Consider the following 21,232-nt stretch of genomic DNA (forward strand, 5'->3'; position numbering starts at 1 on the left):
AATTTCCTCATTTGTGGGTTATAGATGAAATTATCGGTAGATTAACTTTCAGGAATTAGTTGCCAAATAGTCTTAAGGTTTTATTATTCCAGTTCTTAACTGCTGTACCGGGAACAGTTTCTGGTGCTTGATACACGTGGAACGACTAAAGGTAAAGGATTTAAAAACGAGTGTTTGAGAGAGTGAAGTGCATTGTAATCGGGACGGCGTACTTAACCCCTCCTAAAGGCTCATTTCAGGTGTCAGGTTGTCTTGAGGGAGCACAGCCCCTCCGCCCCGCTCCAACAAAGGGGCAGCAGCGCGCGCTCGCCAGGAAACTCCGGCTTTCGATCCGACCCCGCGTAGCCCCGGCTCGGCTCCTTCGCTCCCCGAGGCGGCCCCGCGCCCCGTCCGGGCGGATCGGCGGGTCGGAAAGGGCGCCGGGCGCCTTTAAATGCTAATGAGCCGAGGCCCCACTCCGGAGCCAAGTTTCCCCACCCTCTTCCCTCGCCCGCCCTTCCCTCCCGGGCCGGCGCGCCGCCTAGAAAAACTTGTGCGGGGCCATTTTTGGGGCAGTAAGATCGAGCGAGGAGCCCACGAGCGAGCGCAGCGCCCGACAGCTCGAGCCGCCTCCGCCGCGCGACCCCACCTCGGCCGCCGCCCGCGCCGCGAGATCCGCACCGGCCTCCGAGAGCGAGCCCGGCCGCCGCGACCACCAGCCGCGCTAACCGCCGACCAACCGCCACCAGGGTGCCGAGGGAGAGCAGAGGAGGCGGCATGAGCGAGGCGGGCGAGGCCACCACCACCACCACCACCACCCCCCTCCCGCAGGCTCCGGCGGAGGCGGCCGCCACGGCCCCCCGGGACCCCGCGCCCAAGAGCCCGGCGGGCGGCGGCGCGCCCCAGGCCGCGGCCCCCGCGCCGGCCGCCCTCGCCGCAGGAAACCCGGGTGGGGACGCGGCCGCCGCCGCAGCCACGGGCACCGCGGCCCCCGCCTCTGCAGCCCCCGCCGGCAGCGAAGACGCGGAGAAGAAAGTTCTCGGTGAGTCAGGCCCGGGGGGGCAGAGGCTGCTCTGGAGGGGCGGGCAGCGGCCGCCGCCGAGCACGTGTGCGCGGCCCCGCCACCCTTCCCGCCGGGCGGGAGGGGCTGACAGCGCGGGGACTCCGGGTCCCCAGCGCCGGTCGCCGCGGTCCGCCCGCCCCGCAGGCGCTCCTCGCCGCCCGGTGCGCCTCTCTTCGGGGCCCGGGCCAGCGAGCCGGGGTCTCCTGTCACCCAGCAGGCACTGCCGCACGTGCCTGTGGCGGAGAACGCCTCGGTGGGAAGACGAAAGGAGAGACGGTCTGGGAGAGGGGGCCTTGGGTAGAGATGGATGTGGATGTAGGGGAGGGACAGACACGTGGTCCCGGAACTTTGGAGTCCTGGCTCGGGATCTGGGGAAGGAGAGGATCTCCTCTGGGGAAGAGTGAGGCGCCAGAAAGGGACGAGAAGGGAGAGATGGAAAAGCTGTTGCCAAGAAGGCTCAGGTGTCCGTCCCTGACGCCCTTCCCACATGGGCATGGGAAAGACGCCATGCTTCTGCCGGCCCCATGCCGCCAAAGAGGTGTTGCAATCCTCTCCGGGAAACGTGGGTCTCGGTCCCGCGTCCTCCTCCCTCTCGCTGTGCCGCTGCCGCAAACGGCCACTCGGTGTCCGCCAATCGCCGCGCGCCTCCCCGCTTCCCGGACTGTGGGAACGCACGTGGTGCAGCAGCTGAAAAAACTTCGTCGGAAGTAGGGGTATGACGTTTGTTCAAAACATTGTTACCTTGGGACTTGTAACCTAGGAAGGGAAACAGGAAGATGAGACGTTCGGATTTAGGGGGCAGACGATTGGAAAGGGTTTCTGTGATGATTGTTGGTTTTGTCACATACTAAAGCGTTCTCTTTCTTAGTAACGCCCTGTGTGAGGCCTTAAACCGGATTGCAAAGCAGGTGGGTGGTGAATAATCTCCCCAAAGGGTGTGTGCGCATATCGTTCTCCTTTTTAAACAGGAAAGTTAACAGATGGTGTGGGATGCTTCAGAGAAATCCTCACGGTTTTGTTTGGGGCGTGTCTGATCTCTCTGAGCCTTGCCTCGTTAGGAAGAAAGTTGAGGAAATAATGTGAGGAAAGTGTAACATGATAATATTCCCCACCTTGAGGACTACTTTCCTCTTTTTCCGGGGCTTTTACTCAGTTCCTGCAAACAACATGCTAACTGTAATCTGGGTAGGTTAAGAAACAAAATAGCCCCTATTTTGCGGGACTAAAAATTGCCTACATCTAGTCAGTATTGCATTGTGATATTGCTTCCAGCAAGTGTTCAAAATGTCTGAGGGACAACCTTGTGTTATCCAGAGCAGTGTTAAGATACTTTCTTAATTATACCTTATTTTTGTGTAAAGGAACTTTTGTAGTTTTTCACTTGACCATTGTACTCTCTGAGATAAGGAAAGCAGATTATCTTTAGCGATGAAGGAAACAGATAAATTAAAGTTAATTGCATCAATGGCCAACTGCTGTTATGCCTCCACCGGATCCCTGATGGTGATGAGTCTGATGTCTTTTTTTTATTTCCACTCTGTCTGCAACTCTCTCAAAATGAAGGACAGCCTTCTCTACTGGGCACTTCAACACTGTTTTTCTCTGTCCAGTATGTTCTGCCATCTCCTGTGCTTTGCCAAGCAAACACATGAATGCCGAAAATGTGCTAGGCACTGTGCTGGCTGAAATGGATATCTGTTCTTGGATTCTCTCATTCTAGTATTTGCAAATGGGCCTTAACTTCAGTTTATAGCACATAGGCTGGGGAAAGTAGTTTACTTGAGTGAAATAAAACTTTCCTCCTAATGAGCGTTATGGAAGCCATGGTCATCCTCTGTCCCCCTTTCCCCTGTGTATGTGAAGTGAGTTTATGGTTTAAAGCAAGAAGTGGTAATAAATTTGTTGGACCATATGAACTCCTTAGAAATATTGTGGAATTAGAAAAAGATTTTTAAATTACATTGGGAAGTTAAAAATAACCTTCAGCCAGGATTGAGATTAGACTTGAATCATTTCTCATCTTTTTTCTCTCTTATTAATGTTGCCTTTTTATTCAGGATTATTCCTTCCACAGTGCGAGACATTAAGAACAGTATCTTTATATTTTTCAAGGTCAATAATTTTTTGGGCAAATGAAAAGTGATACAAAAATTATATCGTTTGAAATAATATGTGACTTAAAAGTGCATATAATTTATCAAAAGCAGGCCTCTTCTGTGTACATTTGCATCTAAAACAAAATGTTTTTTTCTCCTTTGCCCTGCTGCTCTAATTAGAATGGCCTCAAACTAAAGATTCCAGAGGTTTGATCTCTCCCTTGGAGAGATCTTACTTGGAATTAAGAGCTGGAGAATGCTTAGTTAGTGTGGGCTAAATGACTTTGGAGACATAAAGAGGAGGGGTTTTTTTGTTTTGTTTTGTTTTGTTACAGAGAGAGCTAAAATACTTCCCCAAGTGTGTCATTCTAGCAAAACTTAGAACTAACCCTGCCCACAACAGAACAAGTCCTAATTACTACTTTAGTTTTGAATTTAAAAGCAAAGCCTTATTGTTTATCCTTGGAAATTAGGAACTTTGTATTTCATAGAGAGGCAGCATGGATTACTGTTAATAGTTACTTTCATTCTCTACTAAACTTTTTTTTTTTTTCTTTTAAGGTAGTTTGTTGTCATGTTTCCTGTTTCATTGAGTCTTCATAATTGCATTCTGCATTTCCTGAATTAGACATAGGCATTCCTAGAGGTATTGAATTTGACATTCACAGTTGATTCCAAGGATTATATTTAAAATAGTTGAGATAAATATGAATATCTACAAAGTATAAGTTACATGAAGCTATATTTTGTTTAGATTCCTTCTCATAAAGAATTCTGCTAAATTCTGGCATTTTAGAGAAGTGGTCCTGCTCATGACAGAAGGTAGAGACAATCCAAGTTAAAGGGAGATTTTACAGAAAATGCTAAGTTTGATTCCACCAACTGTAGAGAACAAGGTAAACAATGAAACAAGCCCAAATTCATCACTGTGGTTTGAAAAGGCCTGTTATATCACGTCTGGGGATAGCTAAGTACAGAACTGGAATGAGACAGCATCAGTTCTATTATTACTCTTGACTCCTTTGATAGGCCCCCATTTGGCAACCAGACAAGTTACTTTATATCTTTGTAGATTGGCTATTAACAAGGAGCTACTGTGTCACTTAATAAAGTTTGCCTAATATTTCAAAGTGTGGAAATGATGTGTTAAGGTCTTTCATCTGCCTATAATCTTTCATGGTGGCCCCTCTTTTGCACTTATAAAATTTGTCTAGGTTAAATCTTGGAACATTAATCTTAAAGAACATTTGAATACTTTCTCAGTTTTAATTATTGCAGAACATATGACCACTCCTTATCTTATGACTTTCTGAAAAGTTTAGGAAGGAAGAAAGGTTTAGTCTTCTGAATAGTGTTTCCTTAATATATCTTGGCTTGCTCCATTTTCTTTTCCTAGTACATTTTTGAAATAAGCTTTTAATGGTTTCCTCAGGTATGTTTAGGCTTTGTATAATGTTATCAAGATCTTAGTGATATGAGCTTTATCTCTTTGTAGGTCAGATACTAATTTATCTGCTTAATCCTATTTTAGCCACCAAAGTCCTTGGCACTGTCAAATGGTTCAACGTCAGAAATGGATATGGATTTATAAATCGGTATGTGTGTATCTACATTTAAATTTATATTTATGTTGTGGCACCAGTGGTTGTAAATCCCTTACCATACTTCATTAATGGCTTGTATAAATTTTTTAAGTTTCTAAGCACTGTAAATATTCTCATTTCTAAGCTGCTGGTTGTTAAATATTAATTAAAATACATTTCCAGGACACTGATAAATAACTCATTTCATAAAATCTAGTCATTAAAAGGAAAAAAGGAGGGCGAGATAAAATCAGAAATGGGAAGGGCCCTAGGACAAATGAGCCCATATCCATAATTTCAGATGGAGAAATGGAGTCGTAGACTGGTTAAGCAACTTTTCTAAGGTCACCCAACTTGGGAGTAATTGAGCTGGATCTGTAACCCCAGTCTGGTCCAAGTCCTGTGTAGAAACTGTAGCGTTTCCTTTAAACTATGGTAACTTCTAACCATACAGAAACGGGAACACAACTGCAAGCTGTTGGGAGTATCATGATGGTTTTACATGATATAGTCATTTGTTTTGCTTTCCCACCCTTTCTTAAAAAAATTTCTCCAATTTCTTTTCTTGTCTGTTTTGGTGGGGTGGGGGCGGGGGGCTGTTTTAAGTTTCAGTGTAAGGAGAGCCTAGTTCACAGCTGTGCCCTGTCCTTTTAACTGTCTTGCTTTGCTTTTGCTGGGAGGAAAATCTAGAGCTCTGATTACATACCACGTGATTTAGAAAGAGACAGGAAAGGGATGTTTCTGTATGTTGAATCTGTACACTTGGATCTAAGCACTGTGGTGATGTGGGGGAATGAGGGGGGAATATCTTGTGGAGTTAGAAGTTTTAACAAGATTGATTCTAGGTGTCTGAATTGAGTTTAGAGGATAAATGAAAATTTATATGGTATTCTGAGGTCTTGGAATCTAAATTCATAATACATCTGTTCTTTTAAGCTTTTCCACATACGTAGTACCTTTAATTGTGAGCTTTTTGTCTTTCAACAGAAATGACACCAAAGAAGATGTATTTGTACATCAGGTAAGAGGGATTACATGTGAGGGAGGGGTGTGTGTAATCTGCTAGTGTCCCTTTCCCTAAAGTAAGTCTTATAAGTTATTATTCTACTCTAAACTATTTCTGTGATTTACTTTGGGATGAGAGCTTAATTCCATATTTTAAGATTGGCAGATAAGCTCTTCTGTCCTATCATAGTATCTTTTTTCAAATAGTTTTATTTTTGTAGTTGAATGAGGTAATATTTAGTTGGACCATTTTCTAATTTTTAGACTTTGGGTCCCTAGCAAAGAATGTTTCCATGTTAACATCCTATTCTGATGTTGTGGTTCCTCCTCAATGTTTGGCTGGAGCCAACCTGGCTTGGTAGGTGTTGGTTAAAGCTCCTCTATCATGGCAGTTCTTAAAGAGTGCAGAGAAGCAGATGGTAAAACCTGAGAAAACTTCGATTTCCCAGGGTAGTCCTATTAAATGAGGTATCTCAGTTTTTCTTTATATTGTGAACCTACGATGTTATTTATTCTAGTATTATTATGTATCGTGGACTTGCTTTACAAAATAAGTTAAGAGAAGGAATACCTATCCTTACTGTATGTTCTTTTTGTAGATTTAGTTTTTAATGAATTGTCTGAAATCTATGTGTTCTTTGCGTATAACAATAAGGAAGGTGTAGCAGCAGGTACGAACGCCAGCACGTTTACCTGCAGGGCTCTGTCAAGCACCTGGTTTTCTATATTTTTGTTTCGTTCTGTTTAGGAGTATGCGTGTGTATTGGGGTGGGGTGTAGGGGTTGGAGATAGTGATAACTAAAAAGAAGCTCTCCAGTTGTGGTTTCCATTGTTTCATATTTCTGCTTGACTGGATATATCAATTGTACCTAGATGATTTGCGTAGATTTTTTGTTCACATACAGTGACTTAAGGTGTAACAGACTGAAAGGAAGTGTTGCTTATAATGTCTGGGAGTTAAACAGAACTTTTGGGGGTGAGGACGCTGTATCTGATGACTACTAGAGTGAAAGTCCTCACAGTCTGTGTACTGGTGGCCAGCTTTATTAACCTGTGAGTGTATGACCTGAATCCAGCCCCCGTATGGTGAGTCACCTCAATGTGTTGAGGCTCGCCCAGTTGAACAGGAAAAAGGGAATGAGCCGGCAGGGAGGGGCTGTTTTTGGAGTGGCTGAATGTTGCTGCTGTGTGCGCATTTCTCCTGTCCCGGGACTGCCTTTTTTCCCTCTGTGGGTGAGGTATCTGCTCTATTGGCTCACTCTTCTTTTTTCTCCCTCCTACTCAGAGTTGGGGAAGGGCTGGATTACACACGCTTAATCGCTTTATAAAATAAGGTTGACCTAGTTCCATAGAAACTCAAGCCCCTTTAACTGTTTAGAGATACCAGCCAAAGAAGTGAATATTCGTTGCAGGAATTATTCTTTGCCTTCCATTGAAAGAGAGAGAGAGAGAGAGACTTATTCATAAGTAGTTATTTATGTGTAGATATTTAATAAAGAATAACACCTTCATTAACCCTTTAATGTATTATCAGAGAATATAGTAGGATTAGTTGACATATGAATGTGGTATGATAGGAAAAATGTTGAATAAATATTATATACATAGAGTACAGGGATATGAACTCCCTCTCCTCCCCACTCCATCATCCCTAGGGCTGTTATCTTTGTGACCTCAGATAAATCGTTTAACTGTTAGCCTTATATTGACTCATCCATAAAATGGGAGGGAGAGGGAAGGCCAGATTATTACTACTGTTTTGATTCTTAAGGTAGTTTTGTTTACCCTATCAGAAATATTTATATCCTTTTAATTCCTTTTGTTCTGTTATCACCCCCTCATATACATACATTTTTAAAATTCCTTTTGAAGTTAGCAGTTTCTCTTGTCTATAAAAACTTTTATACCTAAAATAGGCGTTGGTATGTGTATGCAACATGAAGGCATTTTTCCCCCTTGCTGATGGAGCTACAGGCTGAATCTCCAAAGCTTAATGGTTTGAGGAAACTAGGCTGTAACAGCAGTGTGTAACAACTGTACACTCTGTTACAGTAGAAACACATTTCTGTTTAGTCCACCTCTCCAGATGAAATTTGAAGAAAAACACAAAGTAATGTGAAATGTAGTGTTAGTGCTTTGTTTTGTTGTTTTGGAGATCCAGATTAGCGGGAGAATAATTTTTTTAAAGTAATAAGAGGTCAACAGTTTCTTCCAGTTCACTCCAGTAAACTTGAAAATAATGAAATCTGTGACCAATATTGAAACATACTTCAGATAAAACTTTGTGTTCTCTTGACAGACTGCCATCAAGAAGAATAACCCACGGAAATATCTGCGCAGTGTAGGAGATGGAGAAACTGTAGAGTTTGATGTGGTTGAAGGAGAGAAGGTGAGGGAAATTGTGGTTGGCATCAGAGTGTGCTAGCACACGGTTTTGTTGCACAATAGATGGTCTCAGCCCTTCTGAATTGACATTATTCTGGAATTTTTGGATAATAGGAAGTGACTTTAAGTAGAAATATTTTTTATTGACTGTCACTGCAAACATTCTTCAATATACTAAAAAGGTCGTTTTAATTTCTCATTTAATAAATGAACTCTGTTTATGGAAGAAAAAGCTAATTTCTCAAAATTTTAAAGTAACTGTTTTTTGTACCAAATGTATGTATTTAAGAGTAGATTAAAATTTAACTTTCATGGCATTAAAAATATAAGATAAACACTTTGGGGGGAAAGATTTCTTTTTATCAGAATAAAGTTTTCAGACTGATTGGTAAGCATTTCTGTTTATAAATTCAAATTAAATTCATTATATTTTCTCTGGTTTGGATTGTGGGAAGCTGAAGGCATCTTGATGGACTGTACCAGTTTTGTTCAGGTGAATTCAATCTAAGAAGCTGATGGAGCATCTTGAAGACTACAGAATTTTTTAATGCTGTTTTATATTTAATCCCAATATTAGTAATGTCCTTTATGCTTTGTTTTTAATCAACAGTCTGTTATAGATATCAGTAAAATAATATTGACTAAGATTAAAAACATTTTAAAACTGCATATGGTACAATTGCTATGGCAGCTGAGTTATAAAGTAACTGAACGAAAGGCTAGTTTAGCTCTCAGGCACGTGCCCTTTCCACACACGTACACACCAGTCCATAGTCCATGTTCTCAGCACCTCAAACTGTTCTAAAAGAAAAACACTTACTTCATTTGATACAGAAATTTAAGTGGTTGTCTTTACCAGCGTGTGATACCTAGGGTGTCTTACAAATCTCTTGGGAGTTTCAAATTATCCACCAGCTAAATGCTGGCCTGTGATAATCTCTGATATCCTATCCAGCTCTTAAAGATTTGTTTTGCCAGGTTGATTTTACTTCTTCATGTTTTTAGAACTTGGAATTTTACAAACTGATGTGTAGAATGTGAAATACACTCTTTTGACTCTCCTTTATCCTAATTTTTTAATATGTTTGAAGTATTATTTTATCCATTTGTCCATATGAGGATACGAACTCTGTCTCAAGGATAATAGGAAGTCTAGAGAAAAACCACACCTGTGGAGACTATGTGTTACTAAATCAAGGATTTCTTTCTTCCTGTTGCAGCCAAAATGGGAGAAGTTTCACTTTTCAATAATTTAGTGCTAGGCAGAGCCATGCGAGCCCATGAGTATAGATTCTCTTGGTACCTCTTAGAGTAACATAAATTTCAGCATATTCTAGAAAGATAACAGTATCTCAGTTCTTTTCCACTTAGGAATATTCTTCCTGGTATACCATTACCTCTCCTTTTACAGTTGTGTTACATTTACTAGTATATGTTTTTTAAAGAGGTATATACTGCTTTTAAATTTGCCATAACCAGACAAGAAAGCAAAGCTTGGGTTGTGTGAGCAAACAAGCCAGATACATTTAAATCAGGACATCAAGCACCTTGTTCACCTTGTTAAAACTTGGGTCTGCTTTTGAGATCACAGTCAGAATTCTTAGTATGTTCTGCCAGTCTTATACTCTAGCTGTCCAAGGCTGTTTTTGGCTCAGTTTATCTTTTTAATTTTGAGGCCATCTTTATTTTCTTTCCCAGGGTGCAGAGGCAGCCAATGTGACTGGCCCGGATGGAGTTCCTGTGGAAGGGAGTCGTTATGCTGCCGATCGGCGCCGTTATAGACGTGGGTACTATGGCAGACGCCGTGGGCCTCCCCGGAATGTACGTTGTCTCTGTCACTAATCAGAGATTGAAAAATTCTTCATGTCTGAAATTAAGTGAATATACTTGGAGCAGATAAATGCCACGTTTTCTCCTGGAGATAGGACAAATGATTTTTTTGGGGGGGGGAGGAATTTTTAGTGCTCACAATTTATCCATAGCCATTGGTCCCATTAGAAACTTGCCATTCAGAAATTTCATCAATTAGCATATATTTGGGTGCAAGTAACAGACATTTAGTTTTCTTTTAACAGGAAGAGTGACCTAAGGTAGGCAGTGCTGATGTTGTCAAAGAGGCTTTCTTCATTTGGCTCTTGGCCAGAACCTGGTCACGTGACATGCACTGGCAAAGAGGAGTGGGGTTTCTGTCTTGGACCTAAACCTGTGGTTCACTCCTTGGTGCTGACGGTGTTGACCTCTAAGAAAACCAGCATTTGTTGGCGAGAAAGAATGAGGACTAGCTTGTGTATGGACAATAAAAGTGCTGGTTACAGAAATATTAAATAATTTACCTCGATTAAGCAGCCATTTTACTTAGCCTGGCATTTTCCCATTATTTCAAAGTAAAGCAGTAAGAATGCTCTGGATTTTTAGTTCTTTAGATTGGTCTCAATCCAGGTGAAAAAGTTTACCAGCAAATCTGGCTGGAGCTTAATTAAGAGGCTCAATTTGAAGAATTATTCTCAAGGTACCCAAAATGAACCCAGTTCATTTGTGATCACAAGGACCTTGTTAGATTTGAATCAGTTTTTGATGTTTCTAGAATTAGAACAAGAGATTGGCACCATAGCCTAAAACTTGGGGTTGCTTTCAGAGCATAAGATTGTGCCTATCCATATCATCCAAAGAAAAACTTTTGAAAAATCTCAGTGGAATAAAATACCTGCAGATTGAGAATGACTTATTTCTATTTTAGTAGATTTATACCTTCCTGCTTACGTAAATGCTTTTCCTCTTTATTCTGTCATCCTCACACCCTGCCCAAATTGATTTCATCAGATTCCTTAGGACTTTTATGAGTTTCAGTATTTTTCTTACCCTTGTTTTTGCTTATCCTATTTGCTTTTTAATAATAAGGTGGGGCATGGGTAGAAATGAGCTACTGTAGCATTTATTACGTCATGTAAACTCTTTCAAGTTCATCAGGTTCACAGAGCTATAGCCATGATTGTTTTAACTCAAGTTAATTCAGAAGTAAAAGTGATGGGAAAACTTTCAGTGAAAAATTTTTCTTAAGGACTTTTCCTTTCTGAAAGCTGGAAATTCTGAAGTCATGCATGTAAAAGATTTAGGAATAACATTGTCAAAACTCAGTAGTATACATATAGTCTCACACTGAGTATTTTGGTGAGCATTCCCTATGCAAATAATTAATCTTTACATAATTGTGAATCATATCTTGATACGGGTTTTATGAAGATTTTTCTGAAATTAGACTAGTTAAGGTTTTCCTTTTTGGGAATATATAGTTACACGTATGGACTTGCTCTGGAGGAATCTAAAGCTTAAATACCCTCCCACAAAATAAGAAATGGGTCATTATTTTTAATTTATTCATTTTTAAAAACTACAGTTACTTCTCATAAAGACATTTGCATACCTACCTTTGAAGTCAGATTTGAAATCACATATTCTTTGAGGGATATTTGGTTGTTTAATTTTTAAAGAATATAAAATGGTAGTATATGGTACAGCTTAAATACAGGAAAAATATAAAATGAGTCACTGATTCCCTTTGTTAATAAGGTCTATATTTAGAAACTACCAGTATTAGGACTTATTACTACCTGTTAAAGTGCAATTAAAACTTTACTCCTAAACATAAAGGAGGGTATCATGCTGTGAGTCGGGGGTTCTCAGACTTCTTGGGGTTTGAACCCACCTATATGCTTACATATTATTGAGGACCCTAGAGTTTTTAATGTGTGTTTATGTCTATTAGTACTTATTGTATTAGAAATTAAATTTAAAATGTATTTAATTGATTTAAAGTAATTTATGTTAAATAACGTTTATTAATGAAAAACTATTTAAATTGAGTGAGAAGAATGCTATTTACACTTTTGTAAGTCTCTTTGATGTATGGTTTAATAGAAGATAGCTGGATTCTTATATCCGTTTCTGCATTTGGTTTGCTGAGGGACCCATATCATTATATCCTTTGGAAGACCCCACTGTAGACTCCTGAGAGAACGGCAGGGGTATGGAAGGAGGCAAATAGCAATTTAGCAACATTATGGGACTAGTTTGACCTCGCTGACCTTCTGGAAGTTTTCAGAGACCCAATCCCCAATGTGAGAACTGCTGGAGGATGTATACTATTAATACTTAGGTCAAATATGTTGATAGCAGCATAAAATGTATTCTTTTTTGGCTTTGCCCTGACTTTGCCCCAAGGGATGGTAAATGTTGGGAGACACACATTTCACAGAGCTAAATATTATCAGTCTTGTAGATATTCTTTGAGTGGTTGGTCAGCTGATATTTACCAGTTCTAATTAGGTAACTATGAAATTCATTATAGATTGATTGCTCTTGCTTTTTCTGCTTCTTGGTATTTTATCTGCACAGATCTACTCTAATCTTAACGTAGTTTATCCCAGGTAATCACCTGATAATCTGGGCTAAATGCATTTTGTCTGTATAATAAAAGGGATTATTGCTTTGGGGAGCTTTTTTTTTCCTTTTGGTGATAGTCATCCTAAATGGTATTCTTTGGTTCTTTCCTTGCTGAAACTTCTTCTGAATCTCTGTTTCTTTGCTTCGCTAGTACGCTGGGGAGGAGGAGGAGGAAGGGAGCGGCAGCAGTGAAGGATTTGAGCCCCCTGCCCCTGACCGGCAGTTCTCGGGGGCCCGGAATCAGCTGCGCCGCCCTCAGTACCGCCCTCAGTACCGGCAGCGGCGGTTCCCGCCTTACCACCTGGGACAGACCTTTGACCGCCGCTCACGGGTCTTTCCCCATCCCAACAGAATGCAGGTAAAATTGCACCTGGGACTTCTCTTCAACAATCCTCACCCTTCCATCCTTCTCTGCCTCCTCTTCTTCCTCCTCCTCCAACACCAGCTGTCGGAACTAAAACCTTGCTTGTGGCTTCCCGGTGCTGCAAACGCTGAGGCAAGGCCTTCAGTCTGCTTTTGCAGAGCAGTCATTCCAGCAACATTTCTAAAAGCACAACCACACGAGCCATGCCTATATAGGGGACCCTGGTGGCTAGAGTGAAATTCATAGTTTATGGACAAATAAGTGAAATAAGGTAGACAGATGGTATGTGTAAAAGCTTGGACTCTGAAGTCAGACAAAGCCTGAATTTGAATCTTGTCTCTGTTACTTGTGAGGTTTTGAGAAAATCAAGTTTTAGAGAGATTAAATTCATCCGTTAAATGGGGGCATTAAATGCCTGCACTGTAGGATTATGATGATCAAATTAAATACAACAGGTTTAGCATGATGTCTGCAATGTAGATAACATTTACAAATTACTGGATTAAGATGAAATAGATGGTGCTGATTTTTAAAACAGCCTAATATAGAATTAGGATTACTGATTATTGGTTCTCATTTTTTATTGCAAAATATTATTAGTACAGCTGTTATGAATTTGTTCTGTGATTAATAAATGTTACATCAACTTTGCAATTCCCAGGAAACTTGGAAAACTAGGAATAGGTCATCATTTTTATCACTAGCTACAACTTTTCCTCTTTAGTGTCCTTGGGGTTTCTTTTTTTTCCCACACTAAATGTTTTGACTGAACATTATGTTCAGTCTGTTCTTTGCTACCCTTCTCCTATCCCATCATGCATGACTGTGTTCTTTCTTGTTTTTTCTCTTCTACTGTTCAACAGCTGCCCCTGACAAATGTGCTAAAAATAACAAGTAGATTTACATATATGGAGAGATTGGGTACATGAGGCATAGTAGGTTTCTTTAGGGCCAGCACTGCAGGCTTCTAGGAAATGAGGACAAGGAAAAGTCAGTGAGATTGTGGTACACATTTATTTTTAGTACTTTAATAGTGCCGTCCTGAAGTAATCATTCTTAGTATTGTACACACATATATCACATTCACTGAAAACATGAAGATTGTTTTGCATATCTTCTGAAATAAAGTATATTTCACCTTAGGAATTGAAGTTTCAGAGTAAAGTGAATCCTTAGTGCCATGTAGAGCATCATTTGCAGAAGCTAATTGTAAACTAAATTTTGAATATGTGTGCTTATTCTCATAACTGTGCTTAGTTGTTTCTAATGCAGGCTGACTTTCTTACCCATTCTGTGTTGGAAGTAACAGTTGTCTGAGATCCTTTCAACAATTTTTTCTTAGAATCTTTCTGATTCATACCATGTTTGGGTGTTCAGTGACTAAGAAGTCTGATTAAGCCAATCAACAGTATCAAATGAAAATACCTAAAGCTCCCTTCCTATATAACTAAGCTACTTCAGGATTATCAGTGTAAAGTCTTTGCCAATATTTTTGTGCTATATACAACAGTATGAAATTGATGGAACACAATAGGAAAAAGGCGATAATATATAGGCCAGTGGTATTTGCCTTATTCACTAAGGATGTAATATAACCTGATTCATCAATGACAAAATGATTTCCACTTTTTAAAGGTAGTATTTCTGTGTATCTGAAAATTAAGGAGAATCAGTCACTGAGCTAATATCAACCACTTGGTTGTCTTTAAGAAAAGAATTATATGATGGAGGGAAGGGAGCAACATTTGGCATTTACCAAGTGACAGATGTTTGAAATCAGTTTTTATTCAGTCCTCTTCATAGCCTTATGAAAGAAGTGGTTTTCATATTTTTTTGTTGTTTTTACAAATGAAGAGCTTTGAATATTTTTAAAAACCAGCAGCTTTTACCTAAGGTTACATGGGCAAGACGTGGTAGAACTTGATATTAATTAATTCAGTCTGTCTGTATTCTTCTTATTCTGTCATTCTAGTAGATACTTATCCTTTACTCATGTTAATTGCCGGTTTTGTTAGTATTTTTTTGTGAATCAAAGTTTCTGAGGAAAAAGTAACCTAGTGTGCTTAGGAAACTAAAGGAAGGCTCATGCGATTGGGATGGTGTGAGTGGAGGGAGACTGTTGGAGGTGAGATTAGGGTGAGGTCTTAGGGGAGATCAGGCATGCTTGGTAGACCACTGTTGGCAAGGTTGACCTCCTTTCACTGTGATGAGAAGCCAGGGAGAATCTGAAAGGAGAAGAAGCATTTAAGAGATTATCATACCATTTTATGGAGACTGGACCACCAAGCGCTAGAGTAGAAGTAGAGAGACCAGCTACTGTAATTTCCCGGTGGAGAGATGGGTGTGGGTTGGATTAGGTGCTGGCAGTAGCCAGATGCTGATCAGGAGTGCGATTTGGGGGATGTGTTAAGTGTAGTGGTGACAGCATTTGATGATGGAGTGAATATGAGACAGGAGGAGTAAACAATACCTCTGTGGTTTTTGATTTAAACAAATGTGGGAAGATAAAAGAAAGATTGGTTTCAGGGGAAAGGGGAAAATTCTTTAGGGATCTTTTTCTACATTAAAATTCACCTACAAGTAGAGGTGTCACATAGACAGAAAAATAAAGCAGAGTCAAGAGGTAGAAAATGGGTGGAGGAAGGACGGTATAATTTTAGAACCAAAGTCTTTTGGGGCTCATTGTGATTTTAGGGTCATAAAACAACATAGTATTTAAAGCCATCAGGGCAAGGTAAGTGTAGGTGGAAATACGATACTAGGACTGAGTTCTAGGCACACCAACTGTTAAAATTAGAAAGATAAGCACTGCCTAGCAAAGGACAATGAAAAAGACCAGCCAGGGAGAATGTACTTCAAGAAGGAAATGTGTTACATGCTATTGATAAGTAGAGGAAATTAAGCTGATTGATTATAGGCTTTGGTAACTTGGAGATCAGTGGTTTGGTGAGGACCAAAGTTTGATTAGGATGAATTTAAGGGATAGCAAAGGATGGGGAAGAAGAGACATTCATACACCCCATTGAGGAGGTTTCTTTGGTGGTAGTGGTGGTCGGAAGTGGTAATTGAGTATATATGTCTGTAAAGGAGCTCAAAGAAATGGGTAGTAGCTGGGGAAGGATGTGGGATTGAGGCAAGATTTTTGTTTGATTTGCCTGTTATTTAATGCAATGATGAGTTCCCCCTGGTTTCCCTTACGCCTTAGCTCACCAACAACTTACTGCTAAAGCTATTAGATGGGGCATATCAAGTTAGGCATGTATGTGTTTGCCATACACACATACACATGTGCATATGTAACATTTGGTGTGTGTGTTCCTTAGTTCTATTTACTGAAAGGTCCTGAAAGCAGTCACACCTTAAAAGCATTGAGCCACACCTGGCCCTAATTTCCCATTTCTAAATAACATTCTCTAATAAAAAGAAGCTCCTTTGGAGAAATGGCTGATTTCAGAGCTGGGACAGAGAAAGTACAATATGAGCCTGGAACATCTTGTTGTGCCAGAAAGCAAGGGAGTACTCAAAGAATGTTGGAAAGACGTCAGAAGGACATGAGCCAGCTTAGAGACATTCCCATTAGCCAGTAATGATAGTAACAGATTATAACTCATTGAATAAAATGGAAAACCATGTATATACAGATATAAATAAATGACTACACTGAATAATTTGATGAGGAACAGGATATTTATACACTTTGAAAGTACTTCCTCATGCAATACTTATTAATTACAAAGAAGGAAAGAGTCAACTTACAGTGGAAGACCCCGGTAGACAACACCCTAACCCCTTATCAAATTAACCCCTTATTGTCAGTACAAATTGGAACTATACATTCATTACCTGACAGGAGGCAGTGAGAAGAATGCAGTGTCACTTTTGTAACTTTGCTCTCAAGATGCAGAAGCTAAATCTAATCATTAGAAAACACCAAACAACCCAAATTGAGGGACATTTTACAAAATAACTGGCTTGTGATCCTTAAAAGTGTCAAGGTCATGAAAGCCAAGTAAAGACTGAAGAACTGTTTCAGACAAAAAGAGATAATTTAGTGCATGATTCTAAATGATCTTTTTGCTGCATTGGGACAAATGGTGAAACTCGATTGGGGGTCTGAAGATTAGATTCTATAATTCCAGCTTTTCTGTAAGTTGGCTATTTCAAAATTTTAAAAAAATTGAAGAAGATGGGTGCTATTTCGACATGTTTGTGTGCCTGGATGCAAATGATGGTGTAGAGAAGGAAAAAAATACTTAGTAAAGGAGGGGGACAGAGTTAATGTGCTCTCACTGGTAAGAGTAGAGGGGCTCTTTTTGCAGATGAGCATGGACCTACTTATCCAGTGTAGTGGGACAGAAGAAAATTAATATAAATGCAGATAGTTTGGTAGACTTGATTATCTTCTGATTGTTTCCGTTAGTGAAATATGAAGGGCAGTATTTGAATCTGTGGAGGAGGAAGGGATGTTAGTTTTGAGAAAAGAAAGTTGGGATATGTCTGTATGGTAAAGAATTTCAGAGATTGCTGATGGAGTTTTGTTCATTTGTTTGTTACTTTTTAGTTCTTTCTTCCCCCTGGAAGTTGTACTATAAATTAATTTTATTCCCTAAGCTTAAAATAAGTATATCATCAAGAAGGTATATTTTTTCTAAGATGTTATACTTAAATAGTGCAAGCAGATAAAAGGAAAAAGCTGCTAGGAAGAAATGGGAGGTAGAGGCAGTCTGGTTAAGGTTTGGATACAATTCGTCATAGTGATTTGAGGGAGAACCTTTGTAGAAACCGTTAATGGTATTGAATTTCCTTTTGTAAAATACGTTTTCTTACAAGAGATGAATGAAACTCAACAGATTTTAAGATGCTAAATTAATATAGTAAAATAAAGTTAGGTGCTCTGGGATAAGGCAAAGGACCGTTCTAGTAGGACTGAGTTTTTCTTCCTTTCCTATCATATGCAAAGATCTGATCAACACAGTTCACTGTTAGAGCTGAGAGTGCCCAGCTTTGTAATGAAGCAGTTCACTTTTTACCTCTTAAAAAAGTTCTGAACACGACTGTATGCTCTGTGTGTCTCTTACACCCGGCACTGTGACAACACTCACTCGGGTCTCATTGCCTCTCTAGGCTGGTGAGATTGGAGAGATTAAGGACGGCGTCCCAGAGGGAGCGCAACTTCAGGGACCGGTTCATCGAAATCCAACCTATCGCCCAAGGTACCGTAGGTAGGTAACATCTTCCACTAACTAATAATGATCAGTTGAAGGACTTGTGAGCAACAGTAGAATGAGGTTACTGTTGGTCTGTTCTGCGGGTTTATTATATAACTAGAAGATGTGGCTGCTTTGAGTATGCACCAGAGATTTCAGGTGGCAGAGTGACATTTCCCCCGCTATTTAACAACTAGTATTTTTAGTTATCTCTTTACCACGGCATTATTTGTATGTTGTAACTACTACATGATGTAAATTATTAATTTTTATTAAATCAGATAAACAAATTAATTGGTGATCAATTCAGTGGCAGAGCTATCAATGGAGGAAGACTTGAGTGTTAGGGTATCTGGGATACTGAATATTTGAATCACCAAAGGCAGTCCAGTAGAGGGGCTAAATCGGTCTATTGATCCGAATTGCCCAAATTGAACTTTGCACTCTACAGTTTAGCAGCTGTGTGTTCTTGGTCAAATTTCTGGACTCTCTAAGCCATAGTCACTAGGTCTATAAAGTAGACATCAGTGAATGTCCTGCAATTGCCAATGGGATTAAATTTACTAATGCATCTAAGATAATTAGTACAGTGTCTGGTAGGTTAAGCCCTTGATAAATATTAGATATAATTACCAGCAATGATGTTAATATTACTGAAGGGTTGATTATCTCATTATTTGTGTTTGTATCACTTGAGAATACTGAATTGGGATAGACTCTCTAAGATCCTTTTGAAGCTATTTAAACTATAAGCCTTGCCTGTTCCTTTACCTTATCCTTGAGGTAAGTGGAAAAAGTAGAACCTCCTTCCCCGAATTCTGTGTGTGCTACCTTGAAATTTGTCAATGTGGGTTTATCGAAGGCAAAGTAAGTATATTATAATGGGAAAGGATTTGTACCGATCTATGTTGTTTTACCTCACAACATTCATTCCAGTTTCAGGCTTAATCACTAGTGATTAAGTACTAAAGACTTTCAGAATAAAAGAGACTTCATAGAAATGTCTTAATGAAACAGAAAGGAGACAGTAGTAGTATGTGAAGCCCAGCTTTCTCAGTGCCTAACTGTGTGATCTTGGGAAAGTCATATTTTACCTTTTTCTTAGCTATAAAAGCAGTACTTCCATGTAGTTCAACCACATACTAATCATTTCTGAATCTCTTGGTTTTCTCATTATAAATCTAACCTACAGAATTAGCATTTGAAATTAAAAATTTAATGTGAAAACATGCTATGTGCTTTGGCACATGGTAACATCAGTTTTCTTTCCATGTTTTAATCCCCTTAGTCTCCACTAAACTCTGTTCATGGAGGGCAGATACCAGGCCACTTTTCTTTATTTTCCTGTTCTTCGTGCCTATCAAAGTGTGACTAATAGGAAGACAGTATGTGTTCAGTGTGTGTTTGTTCAATACAAATACGAAGGGGGGAAAATGATAGAAAAATAAGATTTGTTTCACCAAACCTCTGTTCCATTTGCTGCCTTGGCCTGTGAATAATTCTAGCAATAAGTACTGATTACTTGACTTTATCTTTAAAAATAAATAAAACATTTTATTATCGAGAATTCCTGTCCCACTGCACTTCTCTTTTTCCTGTGTTCTCTGCTATAGGGGACCTCCTCGCCCACGACCTGCCCCTGCTGTTGGGGAGGCCGAAGATAAAGAGAATCAGCAAGCAGCCAATGGTCCAAACCAGCCGTCTGCTCGCCGTGGGTACCGGCGTCCCTACAACTACCGGCGTCGCCCCCGTCCTCCTAACGCTCCCTCACAAGATGGCAAAGAGGTAAATCCAGCCTGTCTAGAGAGTGTGACACAAACTGTATATTTGAATTCAGCTAATTAACACTCTCTGAAAGAATTACCGATACTAGTGAGGGTTCAGAGCTAAACATTTAGATGGCTCCAAATAAAGGACGGCGTTTGTAGAGAGGAAGCTGCCTCTGCACGAGTTGGAAGCACTCGTATATCCCGGACTCCAGGGAGAGTAGTGGTATTTAGTTATTTGGAAGCTGTTCTCTGTGGTATTGAGTTTTTTGTTTGTTTTTTCTTGTTCTGTTTTTTTGTTTTTGTGAGGTTTTTTTTTTGTTCGAATGTGGTACTAATTTTTGATATATATATAATAAATAAAAATGTACTTATTTTTAAATAAAATCCAACTTTTGAGAACTTTTAGTCTTGAGCTTTCCGCTTTCATCTGAATTTTGATACATTTCCCTTTTCATGGTTTTGTGTTGTTTTAGACCAAGGCAGGTGACGCCCCATCTGAGAACCCTGCTCCTGCCACCGAGCAGAGCGGTGCTGAGTAACACCAGGCTCCCCTGGCACCTTCACCATCTGCAGGGTAAGAGCTTGGGCAATGAGCCTTGAGTTGATGTTTCCTTCAGATATCACTGGTTTCTCAGCAGTAGTACAAATTAGTCTGAACTAGTTGTTAGATTCATCTGTGCTAACGTTTTGTCTCCATTGGGCTTCTTGGGGAAAAGTGGTTTTGGTGGTTAAATATCTCTGGGATTGACCTTATTATGATAAGCTTTGGAGGCATAAACAACTGTTTTTTCCTAGACAGGCAGTTTTTAACCATTAGTACCACTTAGGAAAACTGATAATTCACTATTGTGGCACCTAGTGCCCGATTTGATAATTTTAACGTCCCTAATGAAGACCTGGTTTTTGTTAAAGGAGACAGACTGTTTAACCTGTAGAATAAACTAGAGTGTCTGTTTCCTTCCTCTTTTTCTTTGATAATCAACATTTATTTTGATGCAGTGCAGTATGATGTGTAAGAACCAAGGTTTGTATACCCAGTGCAGGCTCCTCTGCGTGTCTCATATGCTGGTGATCTTCTCTGTCTGACCCTGGTAACATGGGGACACTAATTACACTTGGCAGCCAGGGTTGTTGCAAGGATTAAGTGAAATTACACGAATGAAGTGCTTAGAGTAGGGTGTGATAAAGAATAACTGATAAAGGTTATCTTGTTATTTGCATCATTGTCATTTCCTACTTTTTTCTGTCTTGTTAAAGATCTTGGAAATTTTATTTATATAGATAGAAATATAGCTAGAAAGACCAACCTAACTACAGAGCCAGTCTTGAGGGTTCATATGC

The 21,232-nt window shown here is 40.0% G+C and overlaps 1 protein-coding gene across 2 annotated transcripts; it reads left to right on the plus strand.

The window, feature by feature from the left end:
• Window positions 1-436: 436 nt before the first annotated feature.
• YBX3 (Y-box binding protein 3) lies at window positions 437-20,465 on the plus strand. 2 transcript variants are annotated; one of them, XM_045554321.1, is made up of 9 exons: window positions 437-1,021; window positions 4,670-4,733; window positions 5,709-5,742; window positions 8,026-8,115; window positions 9,810-9,932; window positions 12,703-12,909; window positions 18,040-18,137; window positions 19,736-19,907; window positions 20,365-20,465. In XM_045554321.1, exons 1-9 carry the CDS (start codon window positions 757-759, stop codon window positions 20,428-20,430), a joined length of 1,119 nt encoding a protein of 372 aa, XP_045410277.1. In that variant the 5' UTR covers window positions 437-756; the 3' UTR covers window positions 20,431-20,465. The 2 variants fall into 2 exon arrangements, with proteins under 2 accessions (XP_045410277.1, XP_045410278.1); XM_045554322.1 differs by lacking the exon at window positions 12,703-12,909 and having other exon boundaries at window positions 20,365-20,463.
• The last annotated feature ends 767 nt before the right edge of the window (window positions 20,466-21,232 follow it).

This window comes from Lemur catta, chromosome 6 (genome assembly GCF_020740605.2).
Source record: "Lemur catta isolate mLemCat1 chromosome 6, mLemCat1.pri, whole genome shotgun sequence".
NCBI classification, from domain to species: domain Eukaryota; kingdom Metazoa; phylum Chordata; class Mammalia; order Primates; family Lemuridae; genus Lemur; species Lemur catta.

Bases quoted from the DNA above. Each gene is read 5' to 3' on its own strand.
- YBX3 (XM_045554321.1), top strand. From the start codon at position 757: ATGAGCGAGGCGGGCGAGGCCACCACCACCACCACCACCACCCCCCTC. The intron at 1,022-4,669 runs GTGAGTCAGGCC...ATCCTATTTTAG, and splicing joins CGCGGAGAAGAAAGTTCTCG to CCACCAAAGTCCTTGGCACT. The intron at 5,743-8,025 runs GTAAGAGGGATT...TTCTCTTGACAG, and splicing joins AAGATGTATTTGTACATCAG to ACTGCCATCAAGAAGAATAA.